This window comes from Mauremys reevesii, linkage group 1, assembly GCF_016161935.1.
Source record: "Mauremys reevesii isolate NIE-2019 linkage group 1, ASM1616193v1, whole genome shotgun sequence".
NCBI classification, from domain to species: Eukaryota; Metazoa; Chordata; order Testudines; family Geoemydidae; genus Mauremys; species Mauremys reevesii.
In genome coordinates, this window is record NC_052623.1 from 60,441,070 (window position 1) to 60,464,788 (window position 23,719).

At 41.4% G+C, this 23,719-nt stretch overlaps 1 protein-coding gene across 1 annotated transcript in view; it reads right to left on the minus strand.

Annotated features, from left to right (window-relative positions):
• The window catches only part of WDFY2 (WD repeat and FYVE domain containing 2), a 121,406-nt gene that overhangs the window by 34,113 nt on the left and 63,574 nt on the right, over nt 1-23,719 (minus strand). Inside the window, exons 3-6 of the mRNA XM_039499558.1 lie at nt 18,835-18,908; nt 9,831-9,885; nt 3,882-4,032; nt 639-751 (exon numbers count right to left, since the gene is read on the minus strand). Coding sequence (XP_039355492.1) covers nt 639-751; nt 3,882-4,032; nt 9,831-9,885; nt 18,835-18,908 — 393 coding nt within the window. The remainder of the gene's footprint in view (nt 1-638; nt 752-3,881; nt 4,033-9,830; nt 9,886-18,834; nt 18,909-23,719) is intronic.

Consider the following 23,719-nt stretch of genomic DNA (forward strand, 5'->3'; position numbering starts at 1 on the left):
GTGGGAAGTGGAGTGGTAGGCCAATATGGAGGTCCACTGAGGCCAAAGAACAGCCATAGGAGGAAAATAAATTGATCAATGAAGAACGAGCCATCAACCCCCATCTCCATAGGCACCTGCTATATGGTGGGCTGACACAGCAACCACCAGGACAATGCGAGAGCCCCAGCAGCAAAGTGACCAGTCAGCTCCTGCAATGTGCACTGTACTTTTAAACGTCAACTCCTTACATGCTTCTTGTCACATCCTGGAAACACTGCACATAGCATTCAAAACCCTGAGCAATTCAACTGACTACAAATGGGACTCCTCACATGCATGTGTTAGCAGGATCGGGACTTTATCTACTAAGGTCTTCCTCTATCAGGGCTTTATTTGTTGTTGCAGCATTTTCCCACCAAAGTACTTTAAGGTGCAGAATTTTCACAATTTAAGTCAGGGTTCTCTCCTGTTTTTAGTAATACAGAATTACCACCCTTTACCTTGTTGACAGTTTACGCTCATCTATTGTGCCCCCCAAAATACAGACATTTCAATTCAAACCATCACAGCTGCTTACAAATTTAAAAAAGTTCATCCCATGGTAATGCAGAGCCTATATGAAGAACCAGAGATGATTATTTAACCTTAAACTGTACCTGTATGTCCCTTAAATGTTGTGACAAGGCTGCAGTTCTCTTGCTCTAGTTTGAGAATGGTTACCTGCCCAGAATGGTCACCTATAAACACATGTCGGGTCTCAACATCAAATCTGATTGAAAGCATTGAGGAATCTTTTATAAAGGCTAGACAGAGGTTCTGAATTCTGGGATGTACCTATAAGAATATGTTGCATTTTTATGAAGTTACATAGCAGTTACAATAATTAGTATTTAAACAAAAAATCTAGTATTACACTGGAATCATGGTTGGAAATAACCACTATTATATTTGCATTTACAGCACGCCCATCACAGTACCATCGTGCTCTCTAGGATTAGAGACAGATCAGTTACCTCTAGGAAGATGATTTCTCCTTCCTTCTAAAATGGTTTCTAGTAGGTGGCAGTGGCTGTTCTTTGACAGAGCTGGTTTGTGTCTTATGACATATTTGGGGAAAATGCCAGTTTGAACAGGTGCATCCTGAAGTGTGGTCTAAACATGGTGAGATTACAACTAATTACTGGAATAATCCATTTTGACAGGTTATATCTCCTCAATTTAATTTTAGTTGCACCTCATACATTTGAGGAATGGGTTATTACAGAGGTGGGCAAACTATGGCCCGCGGGCCACATCTGGTCTGCGGGACCCTCCTGCCCGATCCCTGAGCTCCTGGCCCGGGAGGCTAGCGCCCGGCTCCTCCTCTGCTGTTCCTCTTCCCCCGCAGCCTCAGCTCACTGCGCCGCCAGTGCAATGCTCTGGGTGGCAAGGCTGCGAGCTCCTAGGGCAGCACAGCTGCAGAGCCGCGGCCTGACCTGGTGTTCTGTGCTGCGCGGGGCATGGCTGGCTTCAGCCGGGAGGCACAGCTGCCTGTCCTGGTGCAGCCACGCTGCCAGCCAGTGCTCCAGACAGCGCGGTCAGAGGGCAGGGAGCATGGAGGGTTAGATAGAGAGCAGGGGAGTTTGGGGTGGTGGTCAGGGGTCAGGGTGGTCAGAGGACAGGGAACAGGAGGGTTGAATGGGGGCAGGGATCCGGGGTGGGGGGGTGGGGAGAATGAGAGGAGGGGTTGGATGGGGCAGCAGGGGGCAGGGAAAAGGGGTGGTTGAATGTCCGCCCCTGGGTTATTAGCATTGACAGGCTGCATTGCACTAATGTCTTTTATAATCAAAGGGTTCATTCACACAGCAAAAGGCCCACAACAATGAGTCTCAGAGCCGGGTACAGACTTGGGCTTGTGCTACGGCGCTAAAAACAGCCACAGAGACGTTCCTGCTCCGGTTGGAGCTTCGGCTCTGACGCCAGGGAAGGGGTTGAGTTTCAGACGTGAATGTCTACATGACTATTTTTAGCACTGAAGTGCAAGACCTACAAATGAGAGAGTCTAGACCAGGGGTCTCAAACTCCCGGGCTGCGGGCCATCTGTGGCCCAAGAGCCTCCCCACTGTGGCCTGTGGAGGAGTCACAGGAGGAGTCACAGGCCCCCTAGTGCCTCCTTGCCCCTCCCTCTCCCCTCCCCCGTATCTCCCATTGGCTGGGGAAGAGGGACAGAGATCTCATCATTGGTTGCTGGGAAGAGTCAGCCCTGGAGGCAGCATCACTTTTTTCCACAATGAATATAACAGGTCAAAATACTGAACACAACTATCTGATGCACACCTTGCTGCAATCCTGAAGGTTTCAACTGCTCAGTCACGGAGGCCAAATATCAGCAAACTGATAGAACTGAAGCATTGCTAGGTGTCTGGCAAACACTAAAAACTCTGACAGGCAAAGAATTGTATAAAGTTGTATGACAGCTTTATTATTTCTAAGAAATTCAAAATAAAAAATACAATATAAACTTTTTCTTTTCTGAACACCATCTTCAGTGGCATTATGGGCCTGCTGGGAGGATTTGAGGACTGACACTGGCATTAAGGTAAACTGAGTTTGAGACTAGGGTGACCAGATGTCCCGATTTTATAGGGACAGTCCCGATTTTTGGGTCTTTTCTTATATAGGCTCTTATTACCCCCCACCCCCAGTCCCAATTTTTCACACTTGCTGTCTGGTCACCCTATTTGAGACCCCTGCTATAGACCCAGGCTCTGAGTCTGTCTCTCTCTGCGCTGCAGGTGTTTTTTCCGCAATGTAGACATGCCCAAAGAACTATGTACTCCGAAACAAGAGGCACAGCAGAGAACAGAGTCTGGAATTAACAGGGTAAAGGGGTTGTTAGCACTACCAGTCTATTACTTATATTTGTTGGTGTTAATACAAACACAGGACCGGACGTTCTGACATGATCTAAGGGTCCAGTTCAAATGGTTTCCAAGCTGTGGGGAGAGTTCCCAGATCCCTAAAGGGAACTATCCAGCAGCAATGACAACAAGATGCTGTGTTAATCAACACTTAACACCAATAAGGGCAAATATTTTAGAAGTGGAATTTACTCTTCACTATTTATACTTTTTTGCATTTCACTCAGCCTGGATAGGGCAAAAAGGCTGGTCAATTTCACTTGTTTGTACAGAAATTGGTTTCAAGTCTATTTGATCTTCAGGTTCTCATAAACTAGTAAAACGGGCTGTTACTGCACTGTAGACACTATAAGAGCACAGTTTCACTAACAACTCACTGAAATCTCCATTGTCTCAGTCTTTCTGAAAGACTGGTTTTTAAACTTACAATGTATCACTGATCAAAGGAGAGAGTGGACATTTCTTTTGTCAGGCAACTAGGGGCATATCTTGGAGAATTAACCTGTTTGTGAGTAACGTTTTAGGAATCATTTACTCTCCAGCTGAGCCCATATTTCAAAAGCACATTGTTCTGTTCCAAGGTAGAGAATATGAGCTCATTATTTCATATTAAGTCATTTAATTTTTGCCATGTGTCTGCACACACACAGACCTGATCATTGACCTACTTTGCTGCTATTATAATTCCCAAAAGAAAAAGCGTGTTTTAAATGAAGCTCCCATCAATCTTTATCTTACAATGAGACCACAATAGGACGCAGCTTTTAAGAACAGATAGGTCACAGTTTTTAAAAATAAATGTTTAAATCTAAATACATCTCATGCATAAAGTGGACAAAGCTATGAGGGCTGACAATTTAACTGAGTTTTAAAAATTTATTTCCTTGTAAGGTTTTGAATATAGATGGTTAAGATGGAGGTCTGAAAACGGCAGTTTTAAACAAAGACGTGCCAAAGACAAAAGAATCAGAGAAAAGCTACAATGTAAACAAAGGATACTGCAGGCCGCAGGCCCCCGCACTGGTGCGATACCCTCCGAGCCGCTGCCCACTCTCCGAGCAATGCCAGGTGAATTGCTTGTCCTGTCCTGTGCTTAACACCCATTCCATCTCCAGGACAAACAGAATCATCATAACCCTGCCTTGGTGAGCTGGAAAATCAAGCAGAGAAAAAAAAAAAAAACAGATATATAACAGTGAAGAGTCTCACTCCTCTGCTATCCAAAAAATCCACGAACATTAATCCCTTCCCACCAAACCACTTCTAGGGTCCAATCCTGCAAGCCTTTATTCACACCTGTAAGCCTAACTGATGTCCTAATAGGACTGGTCATGTGACTAACTACATATGTAACAGCCCAATCTTGCAAGCCTTATGTCTGTATGATACAGTAGAACAGGGGTAGGCAACCTATGGCACAGGTGTCGAAGTCAGCACGCGAGCTGATTTTCAGTGGCACTGCCTGGGTCCTGGCCACCGGTCTGGGGGGGCTCTGCATTTTAATTTAATTTTAAATGAAGCTTCTTAAACATTTTAAAAGCCTTATTTACTTTACATACAACAATAGTTTAGTTATATATTATAGACTTATAGAAAGAGACCTTCTAAAAACGTTAAAATGTATTAGTGGCATGTGAAACCTTAAATTAGAGTGAATAAATGAAGATTCGGCACACCACTTCTGAAAGGTTGCCTGCAGTAGAACCTCAGAGCTACGAACACCAGAGTTACGAACTGACATAAGAACGGCCGTACTGGGTCAGACCAAAGGTCCATCTAGCCCAGTATCTGTCTACCGACAGTGGCCAATGCCAGGTGCCCCAGAGGGAGTGAACCTAACAGGCAATGATCAAGTGATCACTCTCCTGCCATCCATCTCCATCCTCTGACATACAGAGGCTAAGGACACCATTCCTTACCCATCCTGGCTAATAGCCATTTATGGACTTAACTGGATAATTCATGGTGGTTCTCTTTTAAACGCTGTTATAGTCCTACCCTTCACAACCTCCTCAGGTAAGGAGTTCCACAAGTTGACTGTGCGCTGCGTGAAGAACTTCCTATTAATTTCATTTGATGACCAGTCAACCACACATCTTATTTGGAACCGGAAATACGCAATCAGGCAGCAGCAGAGACCAAAGAAAGTAAATGCAGTACAGTATTATGTTAAAAGTAAACAACTAAAAAAAATAATAAAAGGGAAAGCAGCATTTTTCTTCTTAGTAAAGTTTCAAAGCTGTATTGAGTCAATGTTCAGTTTTAAACAGTGTAACATTTTTAAAATGTTCAGAATTACGAACAACCTCCATTCCTGAGATGTTCATAACTCTGCGGTGCTACTGTAATTCACTTTTACTTACACTTGCATTTTTCAGGAAAACTCCCATCACTGCAATATCACCATTGGTAATGCTAGCATGGCAGGACTCAAGGCTGGGATTTTTTGACTTACTGAGCAGGCTTAGATAACAGTGGTACAAACACCCATGCCCTGTCTACACTCCCAGCATTGCTATCACTGGTGGGACTGTGCAGGTGGAAACGCAGTCACAGGTTTTCTGAAGATTTAGCATAGACAGAGCCTTAAACTAAAGAAGAGTTTTAGCACTGTACACACATTGTTGGAGTCCTGGTCACAGATGACAAATCAGAGTCAGTTTGTTTCAGTGCATCTCCTTGTGCGACTGGAAAACGATGAGGGATCTGCAAATGCATCCACATGTCAGGCACATGTGGCTGCAGGTTCTTGCCACGCCTGCTTTCTTTACTCCCACTTCTTTTTGGCTTTTTCCGTTCTGCTGTTCTCGATGGCTTGAAAGGCAAACCAATAGGCCTGCTGCCATTGGCAGCAGCAGTTTCTCCTGCATTTGGGTTGACTTAGTCCTGGTCTACACTGGGTGTGTGTGTGTGTGTGCGGGGGGGAATATCGATCTAAGATATGCAATTTTAGCTACGAGAATAGCGTAGCTGAAGTTGACGCATCTTAGATCGACTTAGAATCACTTACTTCACGTCCTCGCGGTGCGGGATTGACGGCAGACGCTCCCCCGTCGACTTTGCTTCCGCCTCTCGCCAAGCTGGAGTTCAGCAGTCAACGGGAGAGTGATCGGGGAGCGATTTATTGCATCTACACTACATGCCATAAATCGATCTCCGATAGATCGATCGCTACCCGCCAATTGGGCGGGTAGTGTAGACGTACCCCAAGTCAGCTTTTAGGTGAGCTTTGAGACTGTGCTTATATTGCTTTCACTGGTCCCCCAGCACATGTGGTCCCGTTTTCAACTGTCCATAAAGCATGGCTTTGGGGAGTCGTATTGTCCAGGCATCTGAGGTAACCAGCCCAGCCAAGTTGCCCCTCTATGATCACAGATTCAATGCAGTCATGCAGGGGCCGGTCCAGGACTTTGATGTTTGGTATTCTGTCCGACCACTTGATGTTACAGGTGAGATGCAAACAGTGCACATGAAAACTGCACACATATGGCACACCAGATAGTTATTCAAATAGTATGTCGAAAAAAGTGCTATATAAAAATCACGGCTGGTCAATATCAATAAAACAGCTGAACAAATAGATGTGTACTTCTACATAAATAAAACCCTCAAGGGTTTTAACCTAAGAAACGGTGCTCTACCTATCACTGATTCTTTAAATCAGTGACCTCTGGGCTGAACTATGAAGTGCTGACTGAACAAATTTAAGTAAAAAAAGTGGTTTGAAAAAAGCTTACATATTTATTCTTAGCTGCATCATAACAGTGAATGCCATATTCCTCAATACACAAACCTACTGCTTTACTAGTGTTCTGGGACTTTGAGACATATGTCAGGCAAAGCAGGCTGCTTGTATCTGTTTCTGTGAAAGTTGACACTGGAAAGATATCAAATATCTTTGCAGCTGTATTCTAAACTGGTATTTTTTTAAAAAGCAAAATTACTCAGAACACAATGCTCAAATAAAGCACAGATTTTTCTTGTTGCATACACTACACAAATATATGCATATTGTCTGTTGAATCCTGTGGATGAATTTGTTCTAGTCAAGGATGTAAAATCTGTGTAAACATCTGTCACTAGTTCCCCCACTTTTCAGGATCAGGTTCCTCATGGCCTGGTAACACAATTAACACATGTGGCTCTAACAGTGGCCTCCAAACTTCTATAGAAAATGGGCCAGTTTACTAGACTAAAACTTAAGCTGTACAGTAACTCCTCACTTAAAGTCGTCCCGGTTAACGTTGTTTCATTGTTACATCACTGATTAATTAGGGAACATGCTCGTTTAAAGTTGTGTAATGCTCCCTTCTAATGTCGTTTGGCAGCCGCCTGCTTTGCCTACTGCTTGCAGGAACAGCAGCCCGTTGCAGCTAGCTGGTGAGGGCTTGGAACCAGGGGGGACCGGCAGCCCTCCCCCGCCCCCCCATCAACTCCCCGCTCTTTTAAGTCCCCTGTGCAGGAGCTGCCCAGCAGGCTAGCAATTGCAGCTGTCCCTCCCCCCACTGCCATGTGTTGCTCCTACCCTCTGCCTTGGAGCTGCTCCCTGAGACTCCTGCTTGCTGTGCGGGGGGAAGGGAAGGAAGAGGGGGGCTAATGTCAGGGTATCCCCTCTTCCCCCTGCTCTATGGAAGATGAGGTAAGCGGTGTGCAGGAGCAGGGGGGACACACCAGGGCTCAGGACAGCAGGAGCTTGCAGCAGCCTGTGGTCTCAGCAAGCTGATCTAATTAACAAGGCTGTGTATTTAAAGGGGAAAATGCACCTATCTCCCTCCATTGCTGCTGCCTTGTAGAGTGAGTTAACCCTTGAGGGCTCAGCCAATTGCAAGTTCATCACTTAGCAGTAAGGGAAATATCCCACTCTGACTCCTCCACCTCAACCAAGCTTCACAATCATCATCACTGTGTACCAGTATTAAATTGTTTGTTTAAAACGTATACTGTGTATATAATATGGTCTTTTGTCTGTTGAAAATTTTTTTCCCCAGGAACCTAACCCCCTCATTTACATTAATTCTTATGGGGAAACTGGATTTGCTTAACATCATTTCTCTTAAAGTTGCATTTTTCAGGAACATAACTACAACATTAAGTAGGAGTTACTGGACCAGGAACACGTCCCATCCAGCTGCATATACGGTACTCTAACCTGCAACAGAGTTTCAACCACTCCTATTCCTATAGGCCTCCAAACCCATCTTGTAACCATGAAAGTGGGACAGAGCACACAAGACCAACTGAATTTTTTTAAGCCAATACGTCCTGTATTTAATTGGCCAGCCTTCATCTATTGAGCTCACTGAGATACAGAGTGGTGCCTCTCTGGTAAGCCTGCTGCAATGGGTGGGGGAAATAAGAGAATTTCCCTTGCATCAGTTACACTGCATCATACTGCAGAATTCTCAGGCAATGGCAGCACTGAACACTAATTCAGCAATAGCAAGAAATCTGTATGTACACATTAGTGTATGTGAACGTAGACACATGTATGAGCATTGAGAAAGGTGGTAGGGTAGCAGGACAAGGAAGATTTCAGCTCACTCTTCATCTCCCCCACCAATGAATTTCATTTAGGCTCTGACCCTGCAGCCTCCAATGCATGCATGTACCCTTATTGTCCCACTGCAGTCAGTGAGACTTTTTTAATCTAAATCAACTAAGGCATGTGTGTAAGTGGATCAAGGCCTTACTAGCACATTCGTCAGACGATATGACAGTACAAGAGCTTTTTATAATTACAGACACCCCCTGTATTACGCAAACCTGACTTACGCAAATCCTCACTTACGGAAAAAGTTCCATAAGCTAGAAATAGGAGGGGTTTGGGTTTTTTGCGCGTAATTGTCGGGTATACGTTTCCGACTTACGCAAAATTTGAGTTACGCAAGGCATTCCGGAACAGAACACTTGCATAAATTAGGGAGCATCTATAAAACCAATCCAGAGTCTTAAGATATGCACATACATCTTACTTTGATTCTGTGTACAGTACACATTAACACAAACCTACTTATTTTCTTGCTTGATGTTATAACACACCAGAGAGCTTCAGTGAAAGTGATCTGAAGTAAGACTTAAAAGCGAAAAAGTGTGTTTCATCTTCATTCTTGAAGATGCAGATTCTTTTTACGCTTTCAGGGGTATGTAACAAAGTGACCCCAAAGCACCATCTCTTGAAGGAATGATTCTCTTATTTTTAACCTTTCTAAACACAGAACTTTGAAATAATTCACATTCATCTTTTGAACACTAATCAGTGTTAGAGGTTTCTATGCAGAAACACCATACTTATATGACGCAGGACAGCATTACCTACATGTCAAAGGAAGAGATACAAGAAAAAAAAAAAAGACTAGTCATCAGTTGACATTGAATTTATGATGAATACTGGTATAAAACACTGTTGTGACCTAATGAACAAGAATAAGGACAGTTAGGTCTTTTAGAAGAGCCCATTAGTGAACATTATAATGCTATTAGGTGGAAGGTACGGATTAGTTTTGCTTGATCTTGAAGTAAGATATCTATACTTCAAAATGTATGAGAGACTGGTCTTTTTAAATATATGTGGGCATTTAAGATAGAAGGAGACAGGATTTTTAGATCACTTCATTAGATATGCTGGGACTGCCAAAGATTCAAATAGAAAGATTGGATTTTAAAGAATTTATCCGGGAGAGGGGGGGTGAAAACTCACACCAACACATTTCTGACTAAAACATTTTAAACAAATTGTTTTTTCCACTCTTGTAATCTCAGCATAAACACAGTATAGTATCAATCTAATGACAAACTAAGGTTTTATATTAGTAAATCAATAATTACAGGAAATAACACTTTCTTCCCTTCTACTGCAAAAGAGAAAGGTTTGTTTTTTTTAAAAAAAGCAATTGACATTAACAAATGTTAAATATATCTCTGCTAACAAAGACTGATTGCATTTCTTACCCTGGTAACTTTTGACTGGTGTCATCTTGTTGTAATCTTCTGATAAAATAAACTCCTGTAAAAATAAAATAATGTTTAGAAATGTGAAATATTTGCAAATAAGTCTGTGCTCTATTTAATTTACATAAAATATAAATTTTCTACCAAGTTCAAATCCAACATTAGCTAGAATTTTGTTGTCCAATACAAACAGTTTCCTTTAAAATAAATAAATGACTAGTAAATTCCACTTCTACCAGAGTATTTCACCTTTGCAATCTGCCCAATAAGTGATTTCACAATAGTGACTTTGAATGAAATGGAGGTGGAAAAAGTGGCAATCAAAAAATTTAAAAGCAAGCTGGCCCAAGTTAGTGACTTAGCTATTAGCCAACAACATGCCACAGAATGGGAGACCTGGGATCAAGTACATCCCAAATAATTTAGTTTCTCACATCAACTGGGGCTTCAATTCAATTTGAGTGTCTGTGTTCTACTGCCCTCTCCTGGTGAAAAACAAGTCAGACCCCAGGTACCTGTAATTCAATTTAGTGATGCAATAGCCCTAGTCCAACCCCTTACCAGTGTTGGAACACAATGAGGAATAATCTATCTAGTTTCAAATCTCAACAGATCTGTGTGTTGGGAAGTTTTCATAGATATTAAGGCCATATTTCCTTTTGCTTAATTTCATTGGTGAATCTATATCCCTTTGTACCATTCTTAAACTCAGTATTTCTCCTTTTTTGGTGTTTACATGAGGCTGCAAACAGTTAAATCTGTGTATATGTGGGATGCCATGGATTATTACAAGCTCTCTCTAGATGAGAGAGGAGGAGTGGTATGGAACCTCAGTCTCGAGCACTTGTTTTGCCAGTTACATTAGAGGAGGTTGTCAACCTCCCAGTGCTGCTCACATTTGTGCGGATTTAAAAAGCAACAGAAGTTACATTAACAGTTTAAGAACTCTTTATGAAAATATCAGCATACAAGAAAAGCTGAACAGTCTCCAGCCTTTGGAGCACAGAGCAGCAAACTCCATGCAAGTTAGTATTTACAGGGAGCACCAGTGTCCTTCGTCTCCTTGAGTTTTGAGGAAGAACAGATCAAAATACGGGAAATTAACTGGCCTCAATGAAAAGAATCAGATAGAAAAGTCTTGTGATACTGGATTGCAATGGCCTAATACCCAGATCTCAGAGTTTGTGCTTTGTGGTAGGATCATAAGGAATTCATTCTCAGATTGATAGTGGGCACAGACACTAAAAAAGTGACTTATAATGGACTAGACAAAAAACAAGTGAAGGTGACATGTTCAAGCAGTATGGCATAACTTTGGGGCTGAAGCTCATGGAGTCCTTTCATAGGGAAATGGGCACATGAAATGGGTACAGGCTTAGTCAACACTCATGAGCAAGTGAGAGAAAGCTAAAAGTGCACAAGACAGCAAGTGCTGAGAGACTTCACGAGAAGAAAAGAGCAACAGTGACACTGGGGGGAAAAATCACCCTTATTGTGACTTCAGTGAAAGGGGAGAGGATCACAGAGAATGAAATAGGCGAAGGTAGCACAGAGTAAGGGGAAAAAAATGAGGCTCAGAGTATGTCTACGCTACCCGCTGGACTGGCAGGCAGCAATCGATCCAGCAAGCGTTCTCCTGTCGACTCCTGTACTCCAGCACTGTGAAAGGCGCAGATAGAGTCGACGGGGAGAAGCAGCAGTTGACTCACCACGGTGAAGACACCATGGTAAGTCGATCTAAGTATGTCGACTTCAGCTACGTTATTCACAAAGCTGAAGTTGCGTAACTTAGATCAATTCCCCCAGTGTAGACCAGGGCTAAGTAAAAATGTTTAAAATAAATGAAGTTTTAAAAGCCACAGAGTACTGGGGTATCCGGTTTGCAAGAACTGCCAAAATAATCCATTTGTAAAGAAAAGTATATTGTATATAAAAAAATAATAAAAGCCATTCTTTGACTAGAGACTTGGCAGTTATTTAAAAAAAGCCAATGTTTCCCTATAGCTTCCAAGTTTCACAGAATAACCAGGGTAATCTCAGATCTCACTGTGAAGTAGCTATAGGTCTATGTTAACTTTTTAAAATGGTGACCAATTTAATCCAAAAATCAGCCTACAGTAAAATGGCTCTGAGACAACCATTTCACAATAGTAACAGAACAATCTTCCTCTAAAAGAGGCCATTATACCAAGGCACTGGATATGATCCACTAAAATTGAGGTCAGACTAATGAATATTACAGCCTGTCAGTCAAAGGTTACAAACACTGGACTGAGAAATGAAATGGTTTGTCTTACCAGTTTATGCAGCAACAGAGCACAAAAACAAGTGTTTGATGTTTGTAGGTTTCCTTGGTAAGTTAACTGTAATTGTATAATTGCATTCTCTTGACTTGCCTTACTTCACCCTACTGTTCCCTTACTCTAATCATTTCACAATGGCTATCCCCTGGCACCAGCAGACTACAATTCAGAGCACAGTTAACAGTGGTAACAAATCTATTAAGTGCGCTGAATTTCTAGTCCAAGGTCACCCTGACACTTTCTCCCTCACAGCAGCAAGAAACTGCTCCACCATTAATGTTAGTTTCTATTCGTTATTGCCCTAAAGATCCTAACAATCTAACCAATGCATCAAGTGCTTTACAATAATGTTAATTTAGACCAAGGTTCCTTGGTGTGAAGTGTTATTTAACTTTCCTGACATTATCTGAAAAAAAGTCAGCTTTACTTGCCACAATGTGTAACAGTTAAAGGTTAATAAGGTAGGAATGTTTAAGTTTAAAGCTCCATATGACACTGCAGTGGTGCATGGACTCAAGGGTTTTGAACCAGAGGTAGCTACATTAGTGTGGCAACAATGATCCCAGTCACATATCCAATAGTGTCAAGTATCGGGGGTAGCCATGTTAGTCTGTATCCACAAAAACAAGGAATCCGGTGGCATCTTAAAGACTAAACAGATTTATTTGGGCATAAGCTTTCGTGGGTAAAAAACCCACTTCTTCAGATGCATGGAGTGAAAGTTACAGATTCAGGCATTATATAATGACACATGAAGAGAAGGGAGTTACCTCACAAGTGGAGAACCAGAGTTGACAGGGCCAATTCGATCAGGGTGGATGTAGTCCACTCCCAATAACTGATGAGTAGGTGTCAATTCCAGGAGAGGCAAAGCTGCTTTTGTAGTGAGCCAGCCACTCCCAGTCCCTATTCAAGCCCAAATTAATGGTGTTAAATTTGTGAATGAATTTTAGTTCTGCAGTTTCTTTTTTAAGTCTGTTTCTGAAGTGTTTTTGTTCAAGTATGGCTACTTTTAAATCTGTTAATGAATGTCCAGGAAGATTGAAGTGTTCTCCTACTGGCTTTTGTATGTTACCATTCCTGATGTCCGATTTATTCTTTTACGTAGAGACAGTCCGGTCTGGCCAATGTACATGGCAGAGGGGCATTGCTGGCACATGATGGCATGTATAACATTAGTACATGTGCTGGTGAATGAGTCCCTGATGGTGTGGCTGATGTGGTTGGGTCCTCAGGACCCACATCTACCTGCACATCTACTAATGTAACTATCAGTAACACGTGAACTCCAGTCTCATCACCGTATTCACCCACCTCAAATTAACCTGCGACATTTTTCCTGAAGGAAGTAATGTGGTATACATACAATGTACACCCATAACTAGTTCCAATTTTGCCTTTGGTAGTTAGGTAATATGATCATATTAATCACCAGTCTTCCGTGAAAGACTTTTCAAATGCTTTGTAACAAAGTATTATGGCGTTGTGGTATAGGGAATATGGTCACTGTCTAGCAAAGGTGAAAGTGGAATAACGATTACCCATGTACTGATTACCTATTTATGCTTTAATACTAGCAAATATCTATCCACAGTGTAACACAGAGATATAAAATAGACAAACTACCATTATACACAAACTTTAACCCCCCCCCTCTCCTTTCTTAAACAGGAGGTACAATGTATAAGAAAGAATGTTCCATTAACCTGAACACAATCCATAGTTTTTATCCTTGTGTTTTGCCCATCTTCTCTTCCTTTCCACACAAAATCCATAGCTACATCTCATTCTTGCTTTGTATTCTCTCTTCTTTATACATTCTTGGGTGTTTCCCCAACATTTTTTTTTTTAATTTTCTGCTTCCCTTCCCCCTTTTGACCACTGTTTTCTTTTACTGCATTTTCATTCCCCTATCCTTGTCAAAAAATGATTGAATTGGTTGCTCCAATGGACAAGTATTTTAATATAGGGTACCCTGCTCACGAAGGTTATGCCTACTGCAACTATATGTTTTGTTTAGTCTCCACTTTGGATTTCATTTCTAAAAACTCTACAAAGGTAAATTTTCATTTTTCTTACTAACTACACACACACACACACACACACAATAAGTTTGCTGTTTTCATGGAATATGGTTCTATTGTCAAAGCAACTGATTGCCAGTTGTTAGACAACTTTCTGGCTCTGACCATCATAAAGACAGAGGTCGCCCACAAAGTTCAGAACACATCTGCCACAAATTGTAAGGGTTATTTCCACAGTACTTTCCTCAGGAATTGAAATTAGAAGCGGTGTTTGAATTTACGGGAGGGGTTGTGTGTATACATCTGACAAAGATGGACCCCAAGATAACTGGCTGTTGCTCTTCTGTGGCTAGCAACAATGGGTTGTAAACAAAAGCTTTTTTGTTTGTTTAAATAAAAAGAGTTTTTCCACATCCACTTACAATTCTGAATGCCCACATTGGTTACACATCCTGCCTATCAGGATGGAAGTTGCTGCTATAAACAAATTTTTGGTTGGCAAGGTAATTGGGCTCTTCAGAAGTCTGTTAGACTCTTCTTACCTACGCTGTTTGCTATGATGAACCCTTCAAATGTCAGTCTGACTTGTTTCTAGATACATTTATTTAGTCAGTCACAGAATGATCAAAATGTAGGGTTGGAAGGGACCTTGAGAAGTCATTAAGTCCAGCCCCTTGCGCTCAGGGAAGATCACGTAACTCTAGACCATCCCTGATAGATGTTTGCCCAATCTGTTCTTAAAAGCTTCCAATGATGGGGAGTCCACAACCTCCCTTGGAAGCCTATTCTAGTGCTGGATCCACTACAAAAGCCTTCAGGAACTGGGGAGAAGAATCTTGAGTAGGCAAGAATAATTTTGTCTTATTTGGTGCAGTATAGGCATCAAGATTGTCACATATAAACCTCTGAATAATAGTTGAGATAGAGAGGCTAATTAAAATTTTGAGGGAAAATACTGAAGTAATATCCTTTGTGAATTTTAATCTTTTCCCATCTGAAAATCTTGAATTTGGCAACATAGGCATCCTAATAGTACTCTCTTGACAACCAATGAGCAGATTGAGAGTCTACTATCCTCACACATTATTTATGGCAGCTACTAACAGGGTGCTCAGTGTTGTAGAAGAGGCAGAAAAAATGGCCTTTGGCCCAAGGATCACAGAATCCCACTTGAGAGACTATACAGTTTGGACACAGATATTCAGAGGTAGGTTCCATTTTAGATGCTTATTTAAAAAGGGTGGCTGACAGCATTTTTATTGGAGTGGGGTAGCGAGTACATTCCCCCCAGAGGTAAACAGATTGGCTTCAGGCTTCAGGATTAGAAAAGGATGAAGGCTCTTTAAAAGATAACTGTAATTGCATAGTCAACAGTAAGATTTTGTTTATCCCTCAAGGGACATTATGAAAGATGATCAAAGTGTTTTTTTTTTTTTTAACTGGGAAATATTGCTCAGGATTAAGGATATTAAGGATTAAAAGATTTCAGAAAATGCAGAAAAAGTTGGGCTGCTGCACAGAGTTTGGATTTGAAGTAAGATTTTCATTCTGGGTTTAAAACAGTCTCCTTGATCTAGTTTGCAGAGTAGAATTCACAGGGTATACTCCAGAAGCAAAATAAAGTTTAAGATCTCAAGTTTTGAAGTATCTCATTCTGTACAGAATACGAATAAGATCAACAGGCTGGGAGGGTGACAAACTATGATTTAATCTTCTTGCCTCTTGAGGAAAGAGATATTCTAATGGACACCATCTGAGTGAGCAAGCCAACATCAGTTATTCAGTTACAGACATTGAAAGTGCTCCATATGACAGTCTCTAAATATCTAGCAGGAGCAAACGATAGAAGATTACCATCAAGAAGAATTGATCTTAAGAGTCAGTTCTGAACGAGGTGTTTGATGGGATCTTTTCCTTGAGGCCCAACTGAGGGCTTGCCATCCACACAAACGCCGAGTTTGCATCAAGCTGGAGTGTAAGTCTACCACATATTAGCCTGCCGTGCATTAGGTGCTCATGAAGACATGCCCTGAGATCATGCAAGATCTTTGCTTGCAACAAGAGCAGTAGGAGAATAAATATCCTTACCATTAAGGGAGGCAGAGCTTTTAAGACACCTTTATAAAAAGGGAGGTTTCTTCTTCACAGCCACTTGCGTGGGAGACTGGCATCTCCTTCAAAGCTTAATTTTCCTTCATGTTTGAACAGAAAGTTTGTTTTTGGAGGGAAGAGTCCCTTGGTTTCTAAGGGACCTGAAATAGCCCTGAAGATTTGGAGTGAGCAATGGAACGAGAGGTACTCTTCAAAGACAGCTTTCCCAACTTCAGGCCAAGATTTGGGGAAGGGATTGCAAAGTGGGAGCACAAGAAAAAAATAATACAACATGATTTTTGTTTTAAGTGCCACCATTTCCTAAGGAAGTATGCACTCTGGCAGTGGTGATTAAAATCAATCATCGCGAGGCATAATCTGTCATCTTGTCTAAAGGTTCTGCTTATAATTTTAAACTTCCAAGCTAACAAGTTATAAAGTTTGAAAATAACCACTTGTCACTTGTAGGAACAAAAGGAGGGAAGTTTATCATCCACTTTGTTTTACTCCATGACAAATGGGTGAACAATTCTAATTAAGTTTTAGCTAGAGGTTAAGTTAAATGGAAACAGAACAGTATTTCATCTCAGCCACCAGTTTGAGCTCTTTTTCACCAGCTCCGGTGGAACATCTGTCCCTCTACTGATTTTGACAGTAATGCAGCCTCTCTATATACAAACATCCTCCTTCTTACAATGCACTACCCCCATTCACCAAAAAGCCAGACATATTAGTGGAATCAGTCTCATTTAAAAGTGCATGTAGAGAGATTATTTTAACACATTTCCTTGATTTCTGAAAGTAGAATTCCTTCCCTGCCCTATACCGATGTATTCGAAATAGTCTGGACTTTGAGTCAAAAGTTCGTTATCTTGGACTATTTCCCAGAAATTTTGTTCTATATTTTAGAATTATTTTAGAACATAACTGCTGCTTTCTGAACCATTAGCAATCAGATATTCCTCTGAATGCCTGACTAATTCAGATGTTGGGGGAATATTACTAAAAATCTGTATGCTATGTGATTTTTGCTGTTGCTGCTAGTATAAGGTGCTGGTACTGTCAGAGCATTTAAAGGGCTAACACAAGGAAAAAATAGCCTGATAGAATAGAATCTGTGTGTAGATGTAGCCCTATACCAACAAACCCAACAACATACAATCCGCAATTTTTTCCACAATTTACTTTCTTTACAATAAATGACATGTGTCCTCATATAGGATCCAAGTGCCCTGTCAATTATTTAGAATTACAAATGCAAAACACAGTTCTATCAGCTCCCCCTTTCACACATGCAGGAGCAAAAATACCAACACTCCATTATGCTGGTAAGTATATTAACCCTGTCTCTCTCCTCAAAGGCCAGGCAAAACAAGTGCAGTGTGCGCTGAAAGATGACAAGTGCAAACTAAATCAGACTGGAGGGAAGGCTTCCATGAAGCCCGTACAGAGAACACCCTGTCAGCCCCCACATTCTTTATTAGATTAACGAGGATTTAGCATCAGCACTTCTGCTGACTGCAGCTATAGCAGAATATAATGGGGAGATGCAGTCTTAGGCAGGCTGTTCCCAGGTCATTTTATGCTTTAGAAGTCAAAGCCAGCACCTTAAAACCTACCAGAGAGCTCACAGGTAAACAGGGCAGGTCCCAAAGCACGGGGGCCATGTGCTCCCTATAGGACACCATGCTTACCAAGAAGGCGAGTTAACTTTGACACTTGTTCCAGCTTCCAAATCAATGTTAAGATATGGCCCCTTGTAAAGCACATGGCAAAGGTCTGATTGTGAAATGTCAAAGCTACAGATAACGGTACCAAGATTCTCATTTGAAAGAATGACAGAATGCCTCTGACCACCGCTGCCACCTGAGCCCCTAAAAACAGCTCTTAGTCTAGTCAGACCCCCAAGTAACAGTTTCCATAATAATTACAATTGAATGGCAACAGCAGGGCCCCTTTGATCCACATGGCAGATCTCTGCTTCAATGTTCTGCTATCTTTACATGCATGGGGATCTCTCAGAAGTTACCGAAAGGCAAATGGACCCATTCACGCTGCTGTAAATCAGAAGGGACTCCACGGAAGGAAGTTCGGTCTCACAAAGGAGAATTACACCTGCGTAACATTGAATTAACAAGAAGGTAACCAGGACCAGTCTTTGTACAGTGCTCTGGAACAGTGCTATATATTGCATATAAAGAGCTAACTGTATGAGTTGAGATGCATCATATGGATCTGAGAGTAACTTTACGCCCATTTGCTGTGTTCCCAGACCAATTTAGCACAAGTGATTAATAATTTGATCAAAGTTGGTAAATTAAAAACTTGTTATTGGACAAGTAAACCCATACAATTTGTTTAGTTGCCTGATTCCTCTAAACCCAGCTCAAGTTTATATAGCAGTTAGTTTAAAATTTGTCATGGGTCTTCTGTTTTCTGCACTAGAGTGGTCAGTGTCATTAGTAGCGAGGATCAATGTTAATCTGTCATTTAGCCAATGCTAATTAAAAATCTCAGCACAATAATATATACATACTTCTCAAAAGGGAAGTATTTCAATGGGAAAACTTATTTATATGTACTTACTGAGATTGAACCATTGTCTAGACCTACGGACAGCCTTCTTGTTTCCGGGTTAAAAGACATGCATGAACATGGAGCTGAAAAAAATGAACATGTTGATGAAGTTAACAAAACCATGATTCTCATTGATCTTGAAGCTCTGGAGTCCCTATCTAGCTAACATACTTATGAGGCTATTCTTTATTTTACCCCTTATGATAGAAAAGCATAAACATACTCTTCCTGCAATGCTATTCAGTAAGCCCTGTTACATCAGGAAATAAACGAGTAGCTATATGACTACTCCTTACTTCATGATCCACTTTTTCCCCGTCAGTTAAATTATTTAAACAGAAAATGTTATACAAGAGTAGTTGTGAGGGGTCACAGACCCCTCAAAGACTATTAAAGACATTTCAGTTTTAAAGTTTTTGTGGATTTAACAAAATGATTGAAGTTAATTTTCTACATTTTCTGATTATTTTATAGCTGAAAATAATATTTCTAAGGTTTACATCCCATCAGTTTAAATTCTTGAAATAGGAAACTCCTATGGACTGAAATGTCAGAGTTTCAACAAAATTAAAGACAGATAGTCCATAATGGAACTACAGTTGTCGGTCATCTCTATTATAATTAGATTACATTGTAACCAATGACTAAAAGTATGTTCAAAACAATATTCTATCTAATGCCCTAGAAACACATTGCCCTACACAACTACCACACTACAAATTTTCAGGATATACTCTTGCAGCTTGCTTTGTAAAAAATGTCCTAGGCTCTTTTGAGAATCTGGTGATGTTAACATGTTGGTGTAGAGTCAGAATTTTCTACTAAGAATTAGAGTTATGTTTGCTCTCTGTTTATAGACAGCCTTTTTAATCCAATCTAGGTGTGTAGTGATAGTTTGGGGGTTTTTGCCTCTTAATACTGTAGCTGAAGTCTCAATCAAGTTTCTGCAGGACAGGTTCAACATTACAACTGGCAATCTTAGCAGTGGGGACAGAAATTCTTGCTCCTTCCGATTTTTACCATTAATCTTAATATTAATATATTGATCGCAGGAATAAAGAACTAAAGATTTTTTGTACCGCTTTTCACTGGATTTTTCTATTCTGTTTTTGTAGCCCTCCCCCGATCCCTAACTAGATATGTGCACTTGCTTCTATAAATAGTGAATACCCTATATATTTTCAACTTGTTTTCTCAACAGTTTTAAACAAACTCTAGATTGGTATCAAAATATCCATCAATCCAGTGGAGCCTCCATGTTCTTTATTTTGTGGCATAATCAGATGAAGACAAGACAATATAAAAAAGTTTGTGTTGGACATTTAACTGAAATTTCACCCCCACATGGAGTTTAGGATTGTATTGATTTATTTATTGTATTGCGAATACAGAATAATTTATGGCAACAGAAACTCAAAGAGCACAACAGTCAATCAAGTAGATCAAGAGTGGCTGATTACTTGTTTTTTCACTTTATGTTTTGGAATGTCTAACTTGCTGCTAAACCACCAGAGAAAAGGCTTCAGTTAAAAAAGGAAGCCGTCACAATGAAAAGTATTTTGTGCTGCTACTAACACAGGGCAATGTTTAAGGAGAATGATTATTCTTTTAAAAAAAATCACTATCATACCAGACTATATACAATCCCTAAAATACCACCCCCGCCCTACATTTTTGGTCCAGTGCTAGATAGTATCTAATCTAAAGAACCTCTACTACCATTGCAAATACCATTAACAGTTCACAGAAAATCAGATTTTTAAAAATCACTGTCAGTGACGGGGTCCCATAAATTAGTTATTTTTCAAGTCATGCTTTTTCCAAAACACACAATGTGTCAGTAATGGAGCTGACAAAAAAAAATTTAAAAAAAAAGCAGCTTTTGGGTAAAAATATTCAAAAGCACTTAAACATAGGCGTAGTATAACTATTTCTATTAGGGTCCCGTCCCCCCCTCAAACCACAATAGTTATACTGGTACCACCCCTAGTGTAAATGCAGTTATTTCTGTTTACGAAGAAACCATACATCTTATTCCCTCTCTCATATAAAGCACCTTTTTACTGGCTTATTTACATTCACCATAAAGGGCTGAACTGCTTTAATTGTGCCAGTATAGTTAAAGTGATACTGCTTGTGTGTAGACAAGTCCTTTCATGGTTACTTCCCATTGAAACTACCTAAGCCTCATTGACTTAAGTGCTTTGAAAATAGAACTTAAGCTGGTAAAACATTTAAGGGCTTGTGAAAACTTTACCCACAGGACTAGGCATTTTCATTAAGCCCCTCTGCTTTAGTCTTATTAAGGGTCGTTCTTCAGAATGGAATGGTCCAGTAACCCTTCTGCCGCCAAAAAGACTTGAGGTGGTGTGTTTTGTTCATTTACTTACAAATATGACAAGTGACCCACCCTTAATGCACTCAGTTTCACCTTCTCAAACTGAATTACAAAGGAATTAACAAATTATATATTCTATACTCCCCCTATGGTACATTTCTCTCTGCTACAATGAAGTATATTCTGTTACTTTACATCAGTGGTCTCCAACCTTTTTACGCACAAGATCACTTTTTGAATTTCAGTGCAACCCAGGATATACCCGGCCTCTTCCTCAAAGCCCCAGCCCTTCCCCAAAGCCCCGCACACTTACTCCATGCACACCTCCCTCCTTAGCTCACTCTTCCCCACCCTCACTCACTTTCAGCTCTGGGAGGGAGTTTGGGTGCAGGAGGGGCTCCCGGCTGGGGCAGAGTGTTGGGGTGGAGAAGACGATATGGGGTGCTGGCTCTGGGGGGGGGTCAGGGCTGGGACAGGGGTTTGGGGTGCAGGAGGGGGGTTAGGGTGCTGGCTCTGGGAGAAGGCTCAAGGCTGGGGGTCGGGGTGTGGGCTCCAGCTGGGTGGCACTTACCTTAATCGGCTCCTGGTTGGAGGTGCAGTGGGGCTAAGGCAAGCTCCCTGCTTGCCCTGGCCCCATGTCACTCCCGGAAGCGGCCAACACGCCCCCGTGACCCTAATGGGGGTGGGTACGTGGCTCTGCGCACTGCTTCTGCCTGCAATCACCGCCCCCACAGCTCTCATTGGCCGCAGTTCCCCATTCCCGGCAAATGGGAGCTGCACGGATGGCGCTTGCAGGCAGGAGCAGCACGCGGAGAACCCTGCCCCCGCAGGGGCGTGCTGACCGATTCCACAAGTGGCATGGGGCCAGGACAGGCAGGGAGCCTGCCTTAGCCCTGCTGTGCCGCTGGACTTTTAGCGGCCGGAGATAGCGATCAACTGGCAGAGGCTCCAGGATCGACCAGTCGATTGTGATCTGCGGTTTAGGGACCACTGCTTTACATAATTATTATCCCTACGAGTCCCTTGAGATAGGATACAACCAATACTGGTTTTATTTAAAAGCAATCATTTTTATACCTAATGCATATCCTGATTTACAACGTATTTCACTCTCCCCAAAATCACAGTAGTTTGTATTGAAAGTATTAAAACTAACATCAGGTAGGTAGAGCAGGCTACCTCCTGGTGCATAACAAACTCCACCCTTCTCTATTACAGTATTCCATTCTACACTCTTAGCATATTTCTCTTTGCTAAACTGTTTCCCTTTCATAATCTTAAGGCCATTTACAGGCAAAAGTGAGGTTAAACAGTGCTCGAATGCTCAACACTAACAAAGCCTTAGTGAATGTGCATGAGGAGGATGAGCTGCCTGTAATTATTTTTTAGAGGCCCAATGTAAAAAATACTGCTGCTAAGCCAACTAACATGTACTGAACATGAGAACTACATTAACTTGTTTTTCAGTTCATCCCTGTTAGCCATATAGATCAGCAGTGCCTCTTAAGTCTGAGTTTTCATTGTCTGTTTCCCCAGAAGTAATAATCTATCAAGCATGAGGAGGGTGCTGTTCCAACAACTAAGATCATCAACAAAAGAATGTCCCATCTGCTAAAGAATTCAAAAAAAGTTTCATTCCAGTGCTTTCTCTCATTTTGTTCTTGTTCCATATTCGGATATGGCTGGCAGAAACTCAAACAGCTGACATCTGGCTCAGTCCTGTAGCTCTCTTCTTTCGCCCTCTTCCTCACACAGACACTCCCAGCGTACTAACGAGCAACAAGCACAAATAAGAATCCTGTAATCTGTGTTTTGAATAGTGATGCCAAAGTGACGCATGCATGTGATGCTAGTGGGATGGCTATGCTTAGGAGCAGGGATTTCAGCACATTCTGGTAGCAAAGAGACATCTTTTCCCCCACCTACAGCCCTAACAAGTCTTTTTAGACAGTCACTGCTCCAGTGCTGCTTTCTCCTGGCTAGAGAAGCTAAAAGAAACTGTGTGAAGAACACAGCAGTGCCACTCCACACTCAGCTAGCAAGGTCACTTCTGGTGTAAGAGGTTTGTGGGCAGTGGGAGTGACAATCACTCATGTCCCATCCAATAGCTTTCAGAAACAATGGTATAGAAAAGACACAATGTGTGTCAATTCAGCAGGCAACACCCCACAGCCCTAGGATTATACTTGTATGCACTTAGAAAGAAATGCTAGAACAGCATGACTCATGTTCGACAGTCCTAAAGTTTTCCAAGATATTGGGCCAGGGGGATGGTGCAAGATGTTCCTCAAAATTGGGTGTGGGGGTGAGGCTGACAGGCCAGCTCAAGTCAGAGCAATAGGCCAATTCTCTTGCGTGAGATTATCAAAGAAACGTTAAGTGTACTAATTCACTTGATTGTTAATTTATTTCAAAGGAAAGGCGAATGATATGGTCTTCACTTATCTACAAACTGTTGATTGCTGTCAATTTACATTATGTGTATCCCTGTACTTAATTAACCCTAGATCAAAAATTGTGAGAATACTTAGATAAGAATTTTCTTGATGTGTAAAC